The sequence below is a fragment of the Mobula hypostoma genome, chromosome 23 (assembly GCF_963921235.1).
Source record: "Mobula hypostoma chromosome 23, sMobHyp1.1, whole genome shotgun sequence".
NCBI classification, from domain to species: Eukaryota; Metazoa; Chordata; class Chondrichthyes; order Myliobatiformes; family Myliobatidae; genus Mobula; species Mobula hypostoma.
Window position 1 is genome coordinate 53,986,378 of NC_086119.1, and position 24,454 is coordinate 54,010,831.

Below are 24,454 nucleotides of genomic sequence, written 5' to 3' on the forward strand. Positions count from 1 at the left end.
AAGAAAACAATAAACGCTAGGCCAAACAGGGTCATTGACTAAAACACTCAAATGGAAAATACAAGCCTACACTGCAGCTGAAAAGAACAACTAAGAATAAAACAAACACCTCAAGTCTTCAGAGTCAGTTGACTTGACAATCCAATTTCTCAAGCAAGGTGGAATGCTGATAACGAAGCGTAGCTATGTCCAAGTCTCGACAAATACTATGACGGAATCAATGGAGTTAAATACTATCGCAGTGAAATAATAATTAGCTGTCACGTGCATATTTACGACAGCAATTGCCTTCTCTGCTGTGCTGCCGAATCTGTGGTTGTGACAAGGCCCCACTCTATAGGCGCGACACCTGAGGCGCACAGACCTGCGTCCGCTGGAAGTCCCAGATGAGGGACTTGTCCAAGATGTCCTTCAGTGATGCTGGCAGACAAGCGCCGTGGTGTGCACTGCCAATATCAGAGCCAAAGACTTCCATGTAGAGACAGAAACAAGAGCTTAGACAGAGGTAGCTCGACCAAGTGATACTGTGAGACGGATCACTCTCAAAGTGAGGACTCTTCGATTGGAGCTAATCAGGCATCTGTTTCAACAATAAAACTAACACAGAATCCCTGAACCTGTCAAAATAAACTTAACAAACTTAAACAGAAAGCGCCAGGAAACCGCATTACAAAGAGTGAATCGCTCGATAAAAACACAAAGAACTCTTAAACTATTAATAACTTTTGTTAAGCATCAATTAACCATTTCAGGTACTCTAAAAACCTCAGAGCCCAATGCTCTGATGTCCTGCACAGGCCTGAAGAAGTCACTACAGGACCCCCTTCCCTATAGCTGGCACTTGATGGCCCTGGAAGACCTGAAAACTCAAGATCCCGGGAAGACTCGAGAGACCTGGGGAACTTGAGAGGGAGGCATGGGGAACTCGAGAGGCAAGGAGACTTGGGGATCCAGAGAGACTGAGGAACCTGGGAATCCTGAGAGACGGAGAGACCTGGGAACCTCGAGTGAGATCAAGAAGGGTGGCTTGGGAGTCCTCGAAATGGGGAGGAATTGAAAAACCCTAAACACATTGAATAAGCCTTGGAAACAATGGGAAAAATAAAAACCTTGGGAACATAGAGAAAAGTCCTTGGGATACATTGACAACATGAAAATTGAAACCTAGAGAAGGAACCTTTTCAAATCTTGCTCACAATGTTTTATCTTTTGCAATGTTTTCCAGAGGGTATTAGGATATACTCTCAATTGTACAGATCAAGACAGCACAGACAGGTTTCTTCCATCGCGAAGCTAGCTGGTTCTCTGTAGATCTGTTTAATTTGCTACATGAAAGTTCAATTTTCCCAGTCTGTACCATGACTTTCATCAAGAGGTTGATAGGGTTACTTTACTCGTGTATTTGCACACTCCAGCCAGGGATCAGCTTTTGGAGTAGGGCTCTTCCAGAATTTACACTATTGACTTGAATGATGATTTGTTGAATCAATTGATAAGCTTGCTTGAAGCGCTCATTTGTTGTGCAGACCTGAGTCACGGGATCACAAAGCTGGGAGCCTGGGTACTTCTGACTTGAAAAGCGTGGAATGGATACCGGAGAAACTCAATGTAGACTAGAGAATCTCAGTATGTAGACTGAGGATTCTCGGAATGTAGAGTCAGGACATGCACTGAGAATAAAGGCACCCTCTCCTCAAGCCACCAATGTCAAAATGTCACTGTTCAAACTTCACTGGATCCTTCTGTCACGATGGAGACAGAAACAAAAGGAATTCCATCGGAACATTGTTGCCTCGACGAATCACTCTTACCGATGAATCTTAGGGCCAAGGTCAGCTGCTGTCTCTCTGCTGGGTCCATCTTTGTGTGGTTGAGACTTGCTGTCACTCCAATGAAAAATGTACCAATCTACTCAATCTCTCATCCTTGAGTCTCAGGAACATCCTTGTTTATCTCCTCTGTACTATTTTCAGTTTAATGGCATCTTGCCTAAGCAGAGTGACTAAAAATGAATGCAATATTCCAAGTTTGACTTCACCAACATAACATTCTGACTTTTATACTCAATGAAAGCTTAAAGCCTTATTCACCATCCCGTCTACCTGCAAATGCTACTTTTGGGGAAACCTGTATTTGCATTCCTATGTTTCTCTGTTCCACAACACTCACCAGGTCCCTATTGTGAAAATCCTACTTTGTTTGATCTCCCAAAATGCAACACATCTGTCAAAGAACAACATGCTGGATGGTGATATTTATTTAATCGCTACATAGGAACAGCAAAAGGCACGCAGCCCACACATGATGCAACAAGGTTTCAGGGTAACTAAAACACTGAGTGTACTGCTCGTGCAAAACTGAATGGCCCACACCTGCTCGTCTGTTTCCAGATTTCTACACGTGTTTCCATTCAAGTAAGACTGTTGGAACCTACACTAGAAAGAGTGTACATGGAACCCAAACAACCTGTACATAAATTAAAATATACCTGATTGTTTGCTTGGTTTGGCCAGTGCTCTGTATTAACCTTGTTCTTTCTTACTAGAAATCACAGGACCAATGCTGCTGCAAACATATCGTTCAATTGCAGATTATCAGAAGAATTCCAAGTATGAAATGAACATCCAGACTGGGGATATTGTCGAGATTGTGGAAAAACATGAAAATGGTAAGAAGATCCTCTTCCTCAAAGAAACACAAATGTTCCCTGTAAACCCTCAGTAAGACACGACTGTACCTACTCTGACTCAGTCTCCTCCCTTACCACCATTTGGTGACCTAAACAGTCTTTCTAAGTGAGGCAGCATTTCACAGTGGCATTTATTGCATCCAGTGCTCCCAGGATGGCCTCTTCTACTTCAGTGAGACCCAGCTCAGACTGGAGGACCACTTTATCAATCATTTTGCTTCATCTGCTGTAACAGCCAGGATCTCCCAGTGGCCATTCATTTTAATTCTACTTCCTATTCCCATACCATCGTGTCTCCCCCAGGTCCTCCTTTACTGTCACAGTGAGGCTAGATACAGATTGGAGGAGCAATACTTCATATTCTTGGGAGTTTCCGACCTGATGGTATTAACATTAATTTTTCTAACTTTTCAAATTCAAGTTCAAGTTTATTGTCATTGAGCTGTATACACGTATACAGCTAAATGAATCAATATTCTGCTGGGACCAAGGTGGAAAACACAGTTTGTCTCACATACAGCACATAGAATAATATTCACACAATAATATTAACAGAATTTGGTAACCTCTCCCTTCAGTATAACCTTTATTTTCCCTTATCCTTGTGGCCCTATTACCCCGCTCTTTCCATCCCCCACCCTCACAACCTGCCCATTACCCACACCTTTCCCCTTCTGCTTCCCTCCCACTTCCCTTTATTCCATGATCTATAGTCCTCTCCTATCAGATTCCTTCTTTTGCCCTTTTTGCTCTTCCATCTATCACCTCTCAGCTTCTCACTTTATTTATTTTGCCCCCTTCATCAGGATTCACACATCTACCAGCAGGTAGCTCATGCTCCCCCTTCCCCCACCAATTTATTCTGTCCTCTGACCCCCTTCCTTTCCAGTCCTGGTGAAGGGTTTGTCCTTTCGTAGATGCTGCCTAACATGCTGAATTCCTTTGGCATTTTGGGTGTGTTGCTCCAGATTTCCAGGATTATTAGTCTTTCTTGTGTTAGCCAGTGTACTGTTGTCCCTGCTTTTATCTCTGCCGGGAGCCAGCTTTTGTCAGAGATGACTCTGATGTCTTTGTGCTGCCCCAAGATTTGTGTGGCTTCCTGTCGAAGGATGTAACTCTGCAGAAGCTGCAGGAAGATGGAGGATTCCCAGTTCCCACCTTAACATCCAACAGTCACCACTGAAGACAGACCTAAGATGAGCTTGTTTCAGAAATTCATTTACAATTGGAAGGTCTGGGGAGCATGAAGAACAGGAATGGAAAGGGCGTATCATGGTGTTTTAAATGTAGCTGAGCCTGCATTTTGATTTTTTTGTGAAACAGTTAAATAGTTTTGAAGCCAAAAGGATCTTATAAATAAATTTTATCTGCAAATAATATTGAGTAGCTAGTCTTTTTGTGTGGTGTCACCCTACATCTTGAGGAAAATTAGTCAGAGAAGGAGCTTTTCTTTTTGAAGCAAAGGAAGGTGAGAGGTGATTTGAGCCAGGTGTATAGGTACAGCGGATAGCCAATACCTTTTCCCAGTAGACATCCTTTTATGGTGACTAGAGGAAAGCTTAAGGGAGACACCAGAAGGAAGATATTTTTACACAGCATGGTAGATGCTTGGAATGCACTGACAGATGTGGTGATGTGGTGATACATTAAGGGACTTCTATAGTTATGGGCTGTGCAGGAGGTGTGGACCAGATAGGTTTATAGAGGTCAGCACAACACTGCGGGCTGAAGAATCTATATTATGCTGTAGTATGTTCTATATTCTATTGATTGGATGACTTGCAGGAAGAGGAAGGAATGGAGGCAGGTGGTGATGGAATGCTTACAGTGCATCCCACCCCAAAACTGCCTCTCTATTTTGGGAACTGGTAGGGTGAGTGTTGGTCTGGATCTAGATGGAGCCAAGATGATAGCAACTGGGGAAGGCTGAGCTTCGCAGAAGGATGGGAAGTGGAGCGAGGTCCAAGAGTAACAGAAGTAGGAAAACTGCTAGTGACAACAATAGATAGTTGCTTCATAGGTGTAGGTGTGAATCTGGAATGGGTCACCTTCTTGGTGGCAGGCTCAGGAATATTGAAGGAGGCAGGTAAAATATCCAGAAATTATGATCCATAATGATATGGGTGAAAGGAGGGATGAGGTCCTGCAAAGTAAATTTAGGGAGCTAGATCCCTAAATTAGGGATTAAGAGTTGTTCTCTTAGGATTACTTCCAGTGGGCATGTACTAGCTTGTCCAAGAATATGATAAAGAGTGGTGCGGGTAAGGGAAGCTTCTAACTTCTGTATCACTGAAATATTCCTGGGTATGTGTGAGTTGTCCAAGCAGGACAGCTTCACCTGAATTGAACAATGGATCTTAAGACCATAAGACGCAGGAGCAGAATTAGGCCATTAAGCCAATTAAGTCCGCTCTGCCATTTTATCATGGCTGATTCTGGATCCCATTCACCCCATACACCCGCTCTCTCACCATATCCCTCGATGCCCTGACCTATCAGGAATTTCCCTTCGGCTTTAAATATACCCACTCACCTGGCCTCCACAAAGTCTGTGGCAGACAATTCCAGAGATTCATCACCCTTTGGCTAAAAGAATTCCTCAGTACTTCTTTTATCACCCCTCACTTTTGAAGCTGTACCCTCTAGTTTTGGATACCCCCACCAGAGCAAACACCCACTCCACATCCATCTTATCTAGCCCTTTCAACAGTTGGTTAGGATTCAATGACATCCCCATGCATTCTTCTAAATTCCAGTGAGTACAGGCCCAAAGCTGCCAAACTTTCCTCATACATTAAGTACATTAACCTTTGGTAATTTCTACATTAAGTACATGTTTGGCACAGCATTGTGATCTGCAGGGCCTGTATTGTGCTGTAGGTTTTCTATGTTTCCATGATTGGTATGTGTTCCTTCGTCTTACCCTTCCTGAAGTCCACCATCAGCTCTTTTGTCTTACTATTGCGGAGTGCCAGGTTTTTGCTGCGACACCACTTCACTAGTTGGATATCTCACTCCTGTACGCCCTCTCGTCACCACCTGAGATACTACCTATGGTTGTATCGTCAGTAAATTTATAGTGGTATTTGAGCTATGCCTAGCCACACAGTCATGTGTATATAGAGTAGAGCAGTGGGCTAAGTACGCACCCCTGAGGTGCGCCAATGTTGATTGTCAGTGAGGAGACGATGTTATCACCAATCCGCACAAATTGTGGTCTTCAGGTTAGGAAGTCGAGGATCCAATTGCAGAGAGAGGTACAGAGCCCCAGGTTCTGCAACTTCTGAATCAGGATTGTGGGAATGATGGTATTAAATGCTGAGGAACAGCATCTTGAGATAGGTGTTTGTGTTGTGCAGGTGGTCTAAAGCCATGTGGAGAGCCATTGAGATTGTGTCTGCCATTGGCCTATTGTGACGATAGACAAATTGCAATGGGTCCAGGTCCTTGCTGAGGCAGGAGTTCAGTCTAGTCATGACCAACCTCTCAAAACATTTCCAATCCTCAACACTCATAAATCACCTTTTTCACTCCTCAAAAAACTTGTACAAGTTAGTAAACCATGACCTGCCTTGCATAAAACCATTCTGACTGTCCCTAATCTGGTCATGCTCTTCCAAATGCTCAAAAATCCTATCTCTAAAATTCTTGTCTAAAAGCTTTTCTATTACTGACTTGAGTCTAGGGTTTGCAGAGTTATTCCTATTACCCTTTTTACTCACCAGTCCTCCGTGGTCTCACCTGTGGTTAGAAAACATGGATACCATGGTCAAGGCCCTAGCCATCTCATCTCTTGCCTCTCTCATTGACCATTAGGCTCTAGGGACTTAACCACCTTAATTTTCTTTATTTCTACCCCTTTATTTACCTCAAAATGCCACAGCATATAAGCATGATGCACACTGATTTGACTATCCTTCTGTGTTCTATTTCTGGCCTCAATAGCATGTGACAACAGCAGTAACCCTGAGTTCAGAACACTGGAGGTCCTGCCCTTTAACCTAGCACATAATTCTCTGATCTTACTTTGTAGGACCTCATCAACCTTCCCGCCTGTGCCACTGCTACTGGTGTGGAACACAACCTCAGGATGCTCACCCTCCCCGTTAGGGATGCTTTGGACTCAGACAGAGATGTTCCTGGTCTGGCACCTGGGAGGCAATGTACCATCTGGGAATCTCATTCTCATCCACAGAACCTCCTGTCTGTTCCCATAACCAATGAATCCCTATCACTACTGCTCACCTCTTCCCTTCTAAGTCACAGAGCCAGACTCAATGCCAGAGACCTGGTTGCTGTGACTTCCTCTGCTAGATCATCCCCAACCCCCCCAGAAGCATCCAAGGGGAAAGGCTATCTAAATTGGAGGGGGACTGTAATTGGTTGGGTTGATCAGAGCCAAATGACCCAAATCAATTTGAGTGATCAGGAGATGCGGTAATAAGTGTACAAGTACAACAAAGTAACTTAAGCCTAATTTATTATCATATAACAGAGAGCACAAATAAACCACGCTAAATGTTAGTAAGTTAAAAAAATTTCTGCAAAGATTTCAGGGCTCACGATTCTCAGCTGCGACTTGATTGTCGTCATTGTCAGGGGAACTCCAAATTCCGACTAGTGAAATCTCCCTGGGTCCATCCTAGGGGGTCTTTGGTCCAAGTGAAGTCCAAAGATCTGAGAGAGAGGTTCCTCGATAAATAGGGGGTTCAAATCCACAAGCATTGAGAGACACACTGAGACAGATAAATTCTTTGGTCTTTTGATCTCATGTCACTAATGAATCCAGAGGCTATCAGCAAACACTTAAACATATAGTGTAAGAATCCAAGCAACACATACAAAATGCGGAGGAGCTCAGCAGGCCAGGCTGCATCTATGGAGAAGAATAAACAGCTGACGTTTCAGACCAAGACCCTTCATCAGGACTCGTGAAGGGTCTTGGGCCGAAATGTTGTCTCTACTTTTTTCCACAGATGCTGCCTGGCCTGCTGAGTTCCTCCAGCATTTTGTATGTGTTGCTTGGATTTCCAGCATCTGCAGATTTTCTAGTGTAAGCATACAACCACTATGCAGACTTTCATCTAATATTTGTACAAAATTTAATCCGTCACAACACAGGGACATGTATCTTTGAGATCCTGCTTTTTGGACTCTTGCCTGACTCCCTATACTCACAACGCAGACCCTCATTCCCCTTGTCTACCCAAGTTGCTGGTGCCAATGTGCACCATGGTCTCTGGCTGCTCACTCTCTCCCTTAAGAATATCTTACAACTGCTCAGAGACATCCTAGATCCTGGCTCCTAGTAGGAAACACACCATCACATCTTAGGACCACAGAAACTCTTGTCAGCCCCCCAGCTACCAGGTCTCCTATCACCATTACCCTGTCTGCCTTCACCCTTCCATGCTGAGCTTCAGATTTGGTCAAGGTGCCACTAACCTGGCTGCTGCAGGAGCATCCACATGGGTGTGCTTGTTGCTGAGTGAACAACTGAGTGTTCATTGGGCACTGAACCTGTAACTGTTCTCCGGTGCAGGCTGGTGGTTCTGTCAGATGGAAGGGCGGAGGGGCTGGCTGCCGGCAGCATTCCTGGAGCCCTTGGATGGACCTGACGAGATTGAGGACCAGGAGCCCAACTATGAAGGTGAGAGTGTGATCGGCCTGTGCATAACGTGAGCTGGTGCACTATAGGGCAGGCCCGTGCGGCCCAGCAGCCTCAGCCTCAAGCCATGGCAAGCCACAACTGAGGCAATATACTGATCGGCCACAGCCCTCGTCACCTAGGTCACGCTGGGCCTGCGGGAGGGCAAGGGTAAGGGTTTGTAAAAGATCAGCTGCAGCCTGCGCAGAGGAATGTGCTGTTATGTACCACCTTAAGGCTGTGTGGAGAGGACTTGTGTATACAGCAACCTGAGCATATGTGGTAACCTGGCTCGAGCCCATACAGTGATGACCTGTGTATTATAGATCTGTGTAATACATTAGCTGAGCTGTATAAGACGGGTATGTAAAACATCAACGTGAGTCTGCGTAGAGTGGGGCCTAGAGTTATACAGCATGGAAAAAGGGTCTTCACTTCTCCGTGTCCATGTACGTCTCTGCATCGGTCCCACTTACCCATAGGTCCTCTGGTCCATGGCCCTCCATGTCCTTGTGAGACAAGGCGCTACTTAAATATAATGAATTTCTCTGCCTGCACCACCTTCTCAGTGAAATTTCCCATTCTGATTCCTCTAAACCTCTCACCTCTCACCCTATACCTACGTCTCTTGTCTGAGACATTGCTGGAAGAATATTTCACTATACTCTGTCTATCCCCCTTTAATTTATATCTTTTAGCCTCCTTCAGCCAGTGAAAATAAGCCAAGATAATCCAATCTCTCTTTGTGACAAGAAATATTCCAATTCTGGTGAATCACCTCTGCTCCCTCTCCAGTATAATCTCACCCCCCACCCCCCACCCCCGCATGGTGTAGCGACCAGAATTGCATTCAGTTATAAGACCAAAAGTCACAGGAGCTGAATTAGGCTATTTGGCTCAGCGAGACTACTCTGCCATTCAATCACGGCTGATCATTTTTTCACCTCTTCAACCCCATTACCCGGCTTTCTCCCCGTAACCTTTGATGTTCAGTCATTTAGTTCGGTCCGACTCTTCGTGACCTCGTGGACCACAGGGTTCATAGGGTTTTCATGGCAAGATACGGAAGGAGAGCGCCAGGCCTTTCCTCCACATCCTTGGGCTCCACAGCTGCTTGCGGTAACAAATTCCACAAATTCATCACCCTCTGGCTAACAAAATTTCTCTGCTTCTCTGTTTTAAATGCCCCTCTAACCTGAGGCTGTGCCCTCTTGTCCTGGACTCCCTACACCATGGGGAACATACTGTCCACATCTATTCTGTCTAGGCCTTTCCACATTCAAGACATCCCCCCTCATCCTTGTAACTTCCAGTGAGTATAGACCCAGAGCCATCAAACGTTCCTTGTATGGTAATCCTTGCATTTCTGGAATCGTCCTCATGAACTTTCTCTGGAACCTCTCAAATGCCAGTATATCCTTTCTAAGATGAGGGGCCAAAACTGTTCACAAAACTCAAGGTGTGACTTCAGCATCACATCCCCGTTCTTGTATTCAAGAACTCTTAAATGAAAGCTAACATTGCATTTGCCTTCCTCACCACCAACTCAACGGGCACGTTAACCTTAGGGTGTTCTGCACAAGGACTCCCGAGTCACTTTGCATCTCAGATTTTTGGATTTTCTCCCCGTTTAGGAAATAATCTGCACATTTATTTCTACTACCCAAGTGCACGACCATGTTCAATTCAACGTTGCATTTAACTTGCCACTTGTCATGTGTTGGCTTGCTTTTTGCCGTTTGTGCAATTTGTTCTTTTGTTGTGTGTTCTGGGTATTTGATGTTTTTTAAAAATGGGTTCCATGGTGTTTCTTTGTTTCAAGGATGCCTGTGAGAGGACAAATCTCAGAGGTGTACTCTGTGTCCACACTTTGATAATAAATGTACTCTGAATCTTACAGGTGTATGCAGTGACACAGTGATCGGGCTTATTCCGAGCAAACGCAAAGTGTTGCATAAGGAAGGTCAAGTGTGAAGGGATATAATAAATTGCAAGACCCTTAACAGCACTATTGTACAGATGGGTCTTGAGTTCCAAGTCCATAGCTCATTGAAAGTGGCCAGGTAAATAGATAGAGTGGTAAAGAAGATGTGCTTGCCTTCATTAGTCATGGCATTGAGTATAAGAATCAGGCAGTCATGTTGTCCTATGTAACTTAGTTGAAATTTGGAATATTGTGTATAGTTCTGTCTGTCCCATTACAGGAAGGATGTGGAGACAGTGGAGAGGATACAGAGCAGGCTTTACGAGTATACTGCCTGGATTAAATGGAACAAACTTGGGCTGTTTTCTCTGAAGGGAAGACCTGATAATTATAAAAGATAGAGTGCTCTGAGGATCTTTTTACCAAGATCAAAGTGTCAGGTACCAGAGGCCATGCACTCAAGTTGAGAGGGGGAAGTTTAAAAGAGGCAAGGTTTTTACACAGAGTAGTGGAAGCCTGGAATGGGCTGCCGGGGTGGTGGTAGAGGCAGGTATAATAGAGGTGTTTAAATAGCTTTTATATCAACATGTGAATACACAGGGAACTGAGGGATACAGATCATCTACAGAGAGAAGAGATTTAGTTTAACTTGGCATTCTCAGTTTTACAAGCCCCTGCTCATTGGAAGCTGTTGAATCTAAAAACTAGCTTCTGCCAATCTAATTTTACCTGCCCTGTGCCTTATGTGATTGAAATAGGCCCTCCCCAAATTTAGGACGAAAGCTTGACGGCCATCCTTATTCTATCAATAACAACTTTAAAACTGACTGAATTCTGACAACTGTTCCCAAAATGCTCCCTTGCTGAAATTCCCACTCTTGCCCAGCTTATTTCCCAAGATGAAATCCAGTGGAGACCCTTCTTCTTCTCAGACTATCTACATACTGACTGAAAAACAATACCTCTGGGTCCACCTTATAAATGTTATCCCACCTAATCCCTTTATGTTAAGGCTCAAGGGAATTAAAATCCTCCATGACCAAAATCTCTGTCAGTGTACCTGCTCCTCTGTTTCTAGCTGGCTGTTGGAGAACCGGTAGTAAAACCACAAGCAAATTAATCACTCTTTTTATTTTGTTCCATACATATGCCCTTATTTCAAAGGTTCAAAAATCCAATTTAATGTCAGAGAAATGTATATAATATACACCCTGAAATGCTTTCTCTTCGCAAGCATCCATGAAAACAGAAGTGCCCCAAAGAATGAATGACAGTTAAACGTAAGAACCCCAAAGTCCCCCCCAGCTCCCCTCACTCTTGTGCGTAACTGGCAGCAAGTAACAATCCCCCTTCCCCCTCGGCAAAGAAAAGGCAAACATTGGCACGGCCACTGAGCATTCAAGTGTGAGCAAAGCAATAGCAAAGACACGGACTTGCAGTTACCCCAAAGACTTCACGTTTCACCCGGTATTCAACATACCGCAGGTTCTCTCTCTCTCTCTCCCTAATAAGGGAGAAGAAGGTGTCTCCATTTTCCCAGCGAGTGGGGAGACATAACAACAACTTACTGGTTTACGATGTTAAAAGTCTGTTATGTCGCTTTTTTCGAGCTCTGTACCTGAAGTTCGCAAAGATCCCGGGTCTCCGGGCCCAGAGCAGCTGATTTTCCGACTCCCCCTGACGACACACGGGTCTCCTGCTGTGACACTGACCCTCGATCCGCCCGTCTCCAGAGCCCCGAGATCTTAGGCTTCCAAATCCGAGCCGGGTTCTCAGGCTGAACCCTTGCCGTGCTGAACAACAGCCGGCCCTGAAACCCCGAGACCGGGTCCCATTCCCGCAAAAAACCAAAGTCAACATGTAATTCCAGGCCAGGGTCTCCAAAACAACCCTGAAAGGGAAAGATAAAGATATTAAAGATGGAAATAGATCTGTTTCCTATTTGAAGAGCCTCCCAGGATATTCTTCCTGAGCACTGCCAAAATCAACACTTTCATGGCCGTGCTTTGACATATCTGAAACTTCAATACCATGAATTAGTCATTAGTCATTAGTCATACGTTATTGATCCTGGGGGAAATTGGTTTTCGTTACAGTTGCACCATAAATATTAAATAGTAATAGAACCATAAATAGTTAAATAGTAATATGTAAATTATGCCAGTAAATTATGAAATAAGTCCAGGACCTATTGGCTCAGGGTGTCTGACCCTCCAAGGGAGGAGTTGTAAAGTTTGATGGCCACAGGCAGGAATGACTTCTTAAGATGCTCAGTGTTGCATCTCGGTGGAATGAGTCTCTGGCTGAATGTACTCCTGTGCCCACCCAGTACATTATGTAGTGGATGGGAGACGTTGTCTAAGATGGCATGCAACTTGGACAGCATCCTCTTTTCAGACACCACCGTCAGAGAGTCCAGTTCCATCCCCACAACATCACTGGCCTTACGAATGTGTTTGTTGATTCTGTTGGTGTCTGCTACCCTCACCCTGCTGCCCCAGCACACAACAGCAAACATGATAGCACTGGCCACCACAGACTAGTAGAACATCCTCAGCATCGTCCGGCAGATGTTAAAGGACCTCAGTCTCCTCAAGAAATAGAGACGGCTCTGACCCTTCTCGTAGACAGCCTCAGTGTTCTTTGAATTTCTTGGATGTGTGTGTATATATATGTAAGTATATATATAAAATAAAAAATATAATATTCCCATGCTGTTATTTCCTTAGTCTAACTTGTCAGGCAGCCATCACAGAAAATCAAAGAATTTCACCATTTCACTTTCTACACCCCATCTATTCTTCCAACTGGACTTTTGTTTGGTCTATACCCTATATACACGATCACTACATCTATGTACAATGTGATGCTATGTAATACATTGGTTTGGACCCAAGTAGGGTGGATCTGTGTAATACATTGGTTTGGGAGGAGATGGTCTCATTGGGATCAACATACACAAAATGCTGGAGGAATTCAGCAGGCCAGGCAGCATCAATGGAAAAGAGTAAACAGTCAACGTCTCGGGCTGAGACCCTTCATTAGGACTGGAAAGGAAGGGGAGAAGTTGGCGTAAGAAGGTGGGGGGGAAGGAAGGAAGAATACAAGGTGACAGATGATAGGTGAAACCAGGAGAGGGGGCGGGGGGTGAAGTAAAGAGCTGAGAAGTTGATAGGTGAAAGAGGTAAAGGGCTGGAGAAGGGGGAATCTGATCGGAGAGGACAGAAGACCATGGAAGGGAGGGAAGAGGGAGGAGCAGCAGAGGGAGGTGATGAGCAATTCAGGAGATAAGTTGAGACAGGCGAACAGGAATGGGGAATGGTGAAGGAGAGGAGTAGGGGGCGATTACCAGACGTTCAAGAAATTAATGTTCATGCTATCAGGCTGGAAGCTATCTAGATGGGATATAAGGTGTTGCTCCTCCAACCTGAGTGTGGCCTCATCATGGCAGTAGAGGACTGACTGACATGGCGGAACGGGAATGGAAAGAATTCAAATGGCTGGCCCATGGGAGATCCCACATTTTATGGCAGATGGAGCGCAAGTGTTTGGCAAAGTAGTTGTCCATCAGCACTGGGTCTCACCGATATACAGGATGCCACATTATGAGCACCAGGTACAGAGGATGACCTGGAAGGACTGTTTGGGACCCTGAATGGGAGCGAGGGAGGAGCTTTAGGGGCTCCACACTGTGGCACTTGTTCCACTTGCAAGGAGGGAGATCAGTGGGGAGGGACAAGTGGATGGGAGGGTCGTGTAGCAAGCTATCCCTGTAGAAACCGGAAAGAAACAGGGAGATGGTGGGATCCCGTTGGAGAGGGCAGAAGTTGTGGAGAATTATGTACTGGACACAGAGGTAGGTGAGGACAAGAGGAACCTATCACTAGTGTAGCAGCAGATGGAGTGAGGACTGGTGTGCGTGAAATGGAAGAGAGGCGGGAGAGGGCAGCATTGATGGTGGAGGAAAGGAAACCCCTTTCTTTGAAGAAAGAGGACCTCAGTTGTTGTGGAATGAAAAGCCTCATCCTGAGAGCAGATGTGGTGGAGACGGAGGAACTGAGAGACGGAGATGACATTTTTACAAGTGACAGGGAGGGAAGAAATACAGTCCAGATATCTGTGAGACTCAGTGGGTTTATAAAAGACATCAGTAGTAGACTCTATAGAGATGGAGACAGAGAGATCGAGAAAGGGTCTCATAGGTTCTCAGTGAGATGCCTGTTATCTAAATTTTTTGGGCAGTTCTATTTGGTTCCAGTTGATCTGATGAACTGAGTGACTTAACGGAAATAAGACTGTGCAGACTGTTGGGTTTGACCTTGTGTGGTCTTGCAGGTGAACATTATAAAGTCATTAAAAGCTATATGGCAGTGCAGGAGGACGAGATGAGCCTGGAGGAGAACGATGTGGTGGATGTGATCCACAAGCTGTTGGATGGCTGGTGGGTAGTCCGGTAAGTGTACACCTTGAAAGTACCTCCATTCCCTCTTCAGCAGCCCTGGAAAGTTTTTATTTTTCTCTCTGCGTGGTGCTAAACAAGGCAACAAATCTGGAAAACTGTTGCAGCATTAATTGGTGGTGTAGTTTGTCGCTGCTATACGGTGCGAACTATCACCGCTGTTGGTCTGTAGCCCTCCCGGAGTAGCAGATGAGTGTGGAGGAACAGCAGCTCAGTCCTCAGGAACACCTCTCCACTCTTCTTCATTGTCATCTTTCCAAATAGTTCCATCTATTATCAGAGAAAGAATACAGTATACAACCAGGCAACCACGAGAAACAGAAGAACTCTGAAAGAATTAGATTAGATTCAACTTTATTGTCATTGTGCCGAGTACAGATACAAAGCCAATGAAATGCAGTTAGCATCTGACCAGAAATGCAAAGAATAGTGTTATTTACAAAATAACTGTGAATAAAAAGTAAGTGCTACAGCACACAAATATAAAAGTACTGAGACAGTACAATATGGATGCAATACTGCTTAGTGCTGTGATGTGAGGTTCAGCAGTGTCACAGCCTCAGGGAAGAAGCTCTTCCTGTGCCTGCTGGTGCGGGAGCGGAGGCTCCTGTAGCGCCTACCGGATGGGAGGAGAGTAAAAAGTCCATGGTTAGGGTGAGATGCATCCTTGATAATGCTGTTTGCTCTGCCCGGGCAGCGTTTATGGTAGATGTTCTCAATGGTGGGCAATTGGGTGCCGATAATCCACTGGGCAGTTTTCACCACACGCTGGAGTGCTTTGCGGTCCGATACGGGACAATTGCCGTACCACACTGAGATGCAGTTGGTGAGTATGCTCTCGGTGGTACAGTGGTAAAAGTCCGTCAGTATCCTGGGACAGAGGTGAGATTTCTTCATGCTCTGCAGTAAATAAAGACGCTGTTAAAATAAAAGCATCAATGTGTCAACCAACCCCTCCCCCCTACCGACTTCAGCAAAAAACATCAGTGCCCACCACACACCAAGCCATAGCAAAGCACCCAGAGAGAAACCATGATCTGCAATCAACAAAAACTATTGTTTACTCTATAGCTTGACATGTCACAGGCCGTCTCTCTCACACTAGAGAGATGTCACCCATTTCACAGAAACTAAAAGTTGCTGAAACAAACACCCTGAAAAGGAAAAAAAGAGACATTAAAGAGAGGGAAATTAAGCTGTTTCCGCAGATGAGCTCGCACTGCATCATCGCAGGAGGGAGTTGCCTTTGTTTCAGTATTTCATGGGCCAGCAGTGTTATATTCCTTTCTGCCACTCGTTTTCAAATACACAGCTTTCTGATGTTGCAAGGTTTGTATAGTTGTGGTGATGTTCTTCTAGGCAAGATGAAATGCCTATAAATTACAGCGGATTAAAGATCATTGCTATACAGGAAGAGGCCTGGCAATTCACCTGATTCATACCCTCGTGACATTGACCTGTGCTAATCTCATACCCCACATTTGGCTGTTCCTATTCAAATACTTGTCCCACTGCCCTTTACATGTTGTATCTGCCTGTATCATGACCTATTGCAGATAGTTACAGATAGCCACCATTCTCTGTATGAGAAAGTTTACCCCTCGTATTCCCTTTGCATTTCACCCCTTCTCCTTAAACCTATGCCCTCTCATTCTGAATTTGTCTGATTTGGGCTTAAAATTTGCTTACATTTTAACCCTTAAATTTCAGGATTCTTATTAATCCTATTTGCCAAGGTTATTTCCCTATTGCCCGCCTGATTTCTTTTCTTATATTTTCACCATCACCTTGAAATCTCAAGTGACATTTCCTGTGCCTCCTTTTCCCAGACTAAGTTTATAATCTATGTTTTTTTCCCCTGCAGTCACATGCTGACTGAACTCTTACTAGCTCCCAATGTCGTTTTCCAGTTCAGCAGCTGCTCCGAACCTACCTCTCCCACCTTCCCCAGTTAGGGACCCCAACTCAGCAACTGCCCAGTCGGGATATTTCCTTTAAGGAGTTGCCAGAGTTGCCACTATTCAGGGGGAGCAGTTTGTGGAATGAAGCAGTGATGGAAATTCACAATGCCTAAAAACTCCTTTCATTTTTTTATTAGTGTGGGATAGCAGGAAATCCATAGCAGCAGTTACTTATGATGGGAGGGGTTTCACACCTTCTGTGGTGATGCGATGGCTGAGGAAGTCAATCCTTGACAACCCAGACGAGCATTTAGCAGGGTTAATAATCAAACTGCGTTGGCCTGAGCACTCAGAAAGTGTGCGTAGATGGGATATATACTGTATATACATTCGGATTTGGAAGCACTGGCAACAAGTCTGTCATCCAGGTAAGCAAAAAGAAAATCTGAGTCTTTTAAGACAGAGTTTGTCAACCTTAGGAAAGTCTGTGCTGCATTTTTCAGCCCAAACAACATGCACAGAAACTCGAAGAGGCCAAATTGCAGGTGTTTTAGGAATGTCCTCCAAACACACAGGCACCTGAAAATAGTCCCTAACTAAATTGACTTTGGAAACAATTGACTTTTTGGCTAAACATGCTGAATGTGTGTGACTGGATAGTGATCAGGGTGTTGGCCTCATTAAGGCATCGGTAATCACCACATGGGCAGCAACACCATCAAACTTGGGGGCAAAGCCACGTTTCAACTGGTGTACATTTCCAAGACTTTCCATGTTAGCAAACTCAACCTTCACGGTTACCAGCTTTCCTGGGCCCAGTCTATGCAGACGAGCATGGACTGTGTGTGTGGTGTGTGTGTGGGGAGGGGGTGGAGGGGTCAGTGAATGTGTGTGTCTCTGTGTGTTGGGTGTCTGTCTGTGTCTGTATGTGTGTGTGTTTGTTTGTTGTGTCTGTGTGTTGTGGGTGTATGCGAGGGTCAGTGTGTGTGTGTGTGTGTGTGTGTGTGTGTGTGTGTGTGTGTTGGGGGATGTCAGTGTGTGTGTGGAGAGCAGTGTGTGTGTGTGTGTATGTATTGGTGTGTGAGGGGTCAGTGTGTGTGTGTGTTTTGCATGTATCGATGTGTGTGGGGTCACTGTGTATGCCTGTGTATGTGTATTGTGTCTGTGTGTGGGGGGTCAGTGTGTGTGTGTGTGTGTGTGTGTCTATGTGTGTATGTTGTGTCTGTGTGTGGGGGGGGGGTTCAGTGTGAGTGTGTTTGTTGTGTCTGTGTGTGTGTTGTGTGTGGGTAGCAGTGTGTGTGGGGTCAGTGCAGACATCCCACCCTGCAAAAACTCATTTCAGGGAGGTAGCATCATCAATTTGCGGGAGACTCCCGGAACTTCCGGGAGAGGTGGGATGTCTGCAACAGAGTAGCTCCTTAGCAGCTAGCCAGATAGTTTAAATAACGTTAGCTATGCTAATGAACGAATGACACCTGTTAAACTCACCTCAACACGTCTTTTACAGTCTTAACCCACCATGGGCAATAGAAAAGTCACTGTTGCAAACAGTGCAGCGAGCAACACTGTCATTATTTTGACCCCTATTAGGCAGGGGTACACTTTAGCGTAGTCTGGGGTGACGTACGTTTTATATTTTCTTTTTTTGGAACACTCTGCCATGGCGTGCTCTCTTTCTCTCTCTCGCTCTCTCTCTCGTGCGCTCGCTCTCTCAAAAAAAATGATCAGGGAGCCACTGTCAATATGCGGGAGACTCCCGGTACTTCCGGGAGAGGTGGGATGTCTGTCAATGTGTGTGTATGTTGTGTGTGTGTGTGTGTGTGTGTGTGTGTGTGCGTGTGTGTGTGTATGTATATCCGTGTATGAGGGGTCAGTGTGTGTGTGCGCCTGTGTATGTGCATGTGTGGAGGAGGGGTAAGTGAGTGTATCTGTGTGTGCACGTGTGTGTCTGTGTGTATGGTGTGTGCATATGTGTGTGGAGGCGTCCGTGTGTGGGCGGGTCTGTGTGTGTGTGTGTGTGTGTGTGTGTGTGGGGGAGTGTGTGTGTGTCTGTGTAGCAGTGTGTCTGCATGGGGGGCAGTGTGTGTGTGCGCGTGTGTGTGTCTGTGTGGGGGGAGCAGTGTGTCTGTGTGGGGAGTGTGTGTGTGCGCGTGTGTGTGTCTGTGTGGGGGGAGCAGTGTGTCTGTGTGGGGAGTGTGTGTGTGTCTGCGTGGGGGGCAGTGTGTGTGTGTCTGCATGGGGAGTGTGTGTGTGTGGGGAGGAGCTGTGTGTGTTTGTGTTGTGGGGCAGTGCGTGTGTGTTTGTGTGGGGGGGGGCTCAATGAGCTGAGTTTATTTTAGATTTTGAGCATCTGCAGTTTTACTTTTAGTTTATAGGAACAATGACGTTGTTCTTGTCGAAACAGGAAATCTGAGGCGACTGGGTACTATCCCTCTATGTACCTCCAGAAATCAGGCTGCACACTCAACTCTGGATTCAGCGTGAACAAAGTGAAGAACCCACCCCCCCGCAGGTGAGGCTGCCCCGCACGGAGGTAAACTGTTCCCCTCGCTCTGCTCTTCTCAGTCCATCAGAGAGGGAGTGGTCAGAGAAGAATGACTTTGAATGTTGTCAGTTCCTGTCTCTTCTGGAATATTTGTGGAACTGAAACGCGACACTTGTCAGCAATACTGAGTGCTGTCAAAGGACAGCAAACTCTCAGAAAGGAGCCTATTGTTTACTGGCCTCAAAACTTTGCTTTGGTATTAAGTTCAGAACAGGAATTCATTCCCATCCTTGAGCATAAAAGCTAGAGTTGTAAGATTCAGTCTTTCATTAGATATTTCAGAGTTCTGAATGGCAATTTTGTAAATGGTCCTGATTGTGGCTCCAGTTAACATGGCTGAACGTAAGGTCACAGATTGAAGTGTTTGTGGAAAAAACAGGATGTTCTGACCATCATTGCTCAAAACCAAGGTCAGACATTTGCTGACTCTCACATTGTTGTGAAACACTGGCGACTGCTCCACATCAGTTCAGTGAGCACAGACTGAATGCACTGTAAAATACTTATACACACACACACACACACACACACACACACACACACACTGACCCCACCCCTGCCACACACAAACACACACACACACACACACACACACACTGACCCCACCCCCGCCACACACACACACACACACACACACACACACACTGACCCCACCCCTGCCACACACACACACACACACACACACACACATTGACCCCACCCCTGCCCCCACACACACACACACACACACACACACACACACACTGACCCCACCCCTGCCACACACACACACACACACTGACCCCACCCCCGCCACACACACACACACACACACACACACACACTGACCCCACCCCTGCCACACACACACACACACACACACACACACATTGACCCCACCCCTGCCCCACACACACACACACACTGACCCCACCCCTGCCACACACACACACACACACACACTGACCCCACCCCTGCCACACACACACACACTGACCCCACCCCTGCCACACACACACACACACACACACACACACATTGACCCCACCCCTGCCACACACACACACTGAGAGCGGTGCTGTACTCTCCTGCTGATATAATGGTCCTTCTGATAAACTCTTGTGAGTTTATGACTGTGTCAGGTCCCTGCTGAACAGCTTCAGGCATACCCGTCCAATCTCACAGCCCCAGCATAGAAGGATCTCCCTTTAGAACAGAGACGAGTAGAGGGTGGGGAACCTGTGGCCTTCATTGCCACATATGGCTGTGGAGGCCGTGTCATTGAGTGTTTTTAAAGCAGAGGTTAATAGGTTATTGATTAGTAAAGGCATCAATGGTTATAGGAAGCAGGGTTGAGAGGCAAAGTAAATCAGCCATGATTGAATGGCAGAGCAGACTTAATGGACTATCTGGCCTAATTCTGCTCTTATGTCTTATGGACAAAAATCCCAGCCCTCCTGTTGCCTGGCTGCATGATGTAATGGTGGAGGGAGAAAGGTACTTGGGCAAATGGGTCAAGCTTTGATGCTCAGCAGGGGCAAATTAGGCTGAAGGGCCTGTTTCTGTGCTGTATGACTCCCTCAGTAATTCACAGCATATTTTCAGGTCAACCATACGTAATGCAAAGAGCATCCATAGGGCAGAGCGGAAGCAGATAAGCCAGGAGTCGTACAGGCGGAACAGCAGACGGTATCTCCAGCAGAGGGTCAACACAAGTGATGCAGTCAACAACAGGAACGTGTGGAAGCAGAAGGTGGATCCAAGGACAGAGGGGAAGCTTCCATCTGCAGGTACCAGCAGCTCCACAAATACCCGCCATTCTCAAGTTTTCACCACCCACAGGCAGTGCTGTAACCTGAGTGTGAGGAAGTCATCAGGCAGGGTCCTCTTGGTCAATGCCCTATCCCTCTTCCTGGGTCTGGGGCCAGAATAGGTTATTACTTCAAACACGCTGATCCGAGTCAATTGGGAATGTTTCAGACACTCTCCTTCATCTGGGTAGCACATCCCAGGAACACCAGTTCAATGAGGGCCATTGGTTTAAAGTTTATAGGGCTGCTGTTTATAACCAATGAAGTCAGATATGGTATCAGCCTCTCACTTAAAAAAAAACTAAACATCCTTTCCGAAGCTGTGGAGCTCACACGAAGTGCTGGAGGAACTCAGAAGGTCAGGCAGCATGTATGGAGAGTCAGCATTTCAGAGAGAGACCTTCATCTGGAAAGGAAAGGGAAAGAGGCCTAATAAGAAGTAGTGGGGGAGAGGAAGGAACACGAGCTGGCTGGTGGTAGGGGAAACCTGCTGAAGGAGAAGGTGGGGGCAGGGAGATGAAGTGAGAAGTTGGGTGATGGGTGGAAGACTCAAATGACCACAGTATTCCCTGCCCCTCTGCCTCAATTCCACACCAGCAGAAAGAGCCTCTTCCACTGTACCCTAAGCAGACTGCCAAACTGCAGGAGCTGGGCAAGAGCTTGAAGTGAAACGTACCATTCTGGTTTGAGCAGAACACCAAAATTGTGGGGTGTTAACTCCAAGGAAAATGTACAGAGGAGAATCAGCTGGCGAAGGTCAGGCATGGAAGGATTTAGCAGTTTTATTCAAGAAGGGTAGGAAAAGTAGACAGGTTGTGCAGGATTCCCCTGTGGCGATTTCACTTGAAAATCCAGGCAATCCCTGAAGCAGTATGTGGACAGTCCAGAGAGGAGTTTGTACAAGATCTTGTCCTGCGGAATGAGCCTGGCATGGTGAGTGACTTTTCAGTGGGTCAACACTCGGGAAACAATGATCTCCATGCTTTGAGACAGTGCAAATAAGGGAACAATTCATATGCTGTGAGTAAGTGAACCTTGCAGGTAAGTATTAAATTGGGGAATGTAAATGATGAGTGCGTCAGACAGGACCTAGGGAGATTTAACTGCAGAGAATTGTTTTCATGTCTAACATGTGAAGGTTGTTCTTAAGACCGGCTGAACAGAACTGTGTACTGGTTTGTTCTAGTAGGAGAAAAGGAAGCGAATGGCAAGGCGCAGGAACCTTGGATGATGAAAGGAGTAGTTACTTCTGTGAAGAAGAAGGCAGCATGTGTAAGGCTTAAGGAACGGGAATCACTTGAGGATCATAAAGGAGCAAGATGGGAACTCAAGAAGGGACTTAGGAAAACCAGGAGTACTCACAAAATTACCTTGGCAAATAGGATTAATGAGAATCCCAAGTCATTCGACACATACATTGAGCAAGGGGCTAACTGGTGTAGAAGCATTTAAGGATAAAAGAAAGGTCTTGTGTTTGGAGGCAGAGGATGTGGACAAAGTCCTAAACGAGTACTTTGTATCAGTATTTATTGAGGAGAAGGACAAGGATAGTGGGATCAGTGTGGAGTATGCTAAGATACAAGGACATTTCAAGACTGTGGACAAGGTAGTGTACTAATTCTTGGAAGAACATTAAGATGGCTAAGTCCCCAGGATCTAATAGAACATATCCCAGGTTATTGAAAAAGACAAGAAGTCTCATTAGAGACACAGAAATGTAGAAAACCTACAGCACAATACAGGCCCTTCAGCCCACAATGCTGTGCCGAACATGTACTTACTTTAGAGATTACCTAGGGTTACATATAGCCCTCTATTTTTCTAAGCTCCATGTACCTATCCAGGATTCTCTTAAAAGACCCTATCGTATCCGCCTCCATCACTTTCACCAGCAGCTCATTCCATGCACTCATCACTCTCTGTGTAAAAAAAACTTACCCCTGACATCTCCTACTTCCAAGCACCTTAAAACTGTGCCTTCTCGTGCTAGCCATTTCAGCCCTGGGAAAAAGCCTCTGACTATCCACATGATCAATGTCTCTCATCATCTTATACACCTCTATCAGGTCACCTCTCATCCTCCGCTGCTCCAAGCAGAAAGAGCAAGCTCACTTAACTTATTCTCATAAGGCAAGCTCCCCCATCCAGGCAACATCCATTGCTGGAGCTTTGATCAGACCTTTGTATCTTCTCTAGCCACAGGTGTGGTTCCAGGGGACTGTTAAGTAGCTTATATCTTCCTTTGTTCAGGAAGAGAAATAGAGATAATCCTGGAAAACATAGACTAGTGAGTCTCACATCAATAGTAGGAAAGCTACTGGAGAAAATTCTTAGTGATAAGAATTATACAAATTTGGAAAGCTATGGCCAAATTAGAGATAGTCAGCATGGCTTTGTATGAGACAGCTCGTGTTTGACTAATCAGATTGAGATGTAGATGTAAGATCAAGATGTAATGATTGATCAAGGTAAAACAGTGGATGTTACATGCAAGTATTTTAATAAGGTGTTTGATAAGGTTCCTCATGGGATGCATGGATCCATGGTGCCTTGGCTTAATGGACCCAAATTGGCTTGTCCACAGAATAGAAAGTAGTGGTGGATGAGTTGTATTCTGGATGGAGGTTCATGACTAGTGGTGTTCCACAGGGATCAGTACTGGTCACTCAGCTGTTGGCTATATATGTATATAAGTGAGTAAAATGAAAATGTGGTAGGATGAGTGAGTAAATTTGCTGACAACGCAAAGATTTGTGGCATTGTCCATTGCATGGAGGATTGCCAAAGAATACAATGGGATATTGATCACTTGTAGATATGGACAGAGAAGTGGCAAATGAAGTTTAATTCTGGTAAGTGTGAGGTATTGCACTTTATGAGATCTAGTGAAAAGAGACAGTACACATTTAGTGGCTGGAATCTGAACAGTGTTGGTGGACAGATGTATCTTGGGGCTCAAGTCTCCAGATTGGGAAGTCCAAATCGAGATAGAGATCAGTTTGCTGATGCTGACTGCACAAGCTGGTATAGTGGTAAAGAAAGCATTCTTCCCTTTATTAGGAAAAACACAGTCAAACGGTTGAGAAGTTATATTGCAGTTTTATAACATAAAGCTAGAGTATTGCATTCGATTCTGATTTGCCCAGTACAGGAATGTGGATGTTCTGGAGAATGGGTTTCACCAGAATGCTGTCTCAGTTAGAGGGGATGCACTGTAAGGCAAGTCATAAAGAACAGCACAGCATGGATATAGACCCTTTGTCCAATCAATCCATGTTAACCAGGGCGCCCACCCCGTTGGCCCCAATTTCATGTGTTCAGCCCTTATCTTAGCCCTGCCAATCAAGGTACTTCTTAAATTGTAATATTGTACCAGCCTCAACCACTTCCTCTCACTCCATATAGTCACCACTGGCTCTCACTCCAGAATCTCACCACATTCTGTCACTCCATTTTCTCACCACCTTCTTTCACTCCACACAGTCACTACTTTCCCTCA

The 24,454-nt window shown here is 45.5% G+C and overlaps 1 protein-coding gene across 2 annotated transcripts in view; it reads left to right on the plus strand.

Moving 5' to 3' along the window:
- The window catches only part of ncf1 (neutrophil cytosolic factor 1), a 107,871-nt gene that overhangs the window by 79,179 nt on the left and 4,238 nt on the right, over window positions 1–24,454 (plus strand). The window contains exons 6-10 of one of the 2 annotated variants that reach the window (XM_063031248.1): window positions 2,546–2,668; window positions 8,232–8,339; window positions 14,596–14,713; window positions 19,025–19,132; window positions 20,750–20,934. In XM_063031248.1, coding sequence (XP_062887318.1) covers window positions 2,546–2,668; window positions 8,232–8,339; window positions 14,596–14,713; window positions 19,025–19,132; window positions 20,750–20,934 — 642 coding nt within the window. Of the gene's footprint in view, window positions 1–2,545; window positions 2,669–8,231; window positions 8,340–14,595; window positions 14,714–19,024; window positions 19,154–20,749; window positions 20,935–24,454 lie in introns of those variants that run through there. The other variant, XM_063031249.1, reaches the window with a different exon arrangement.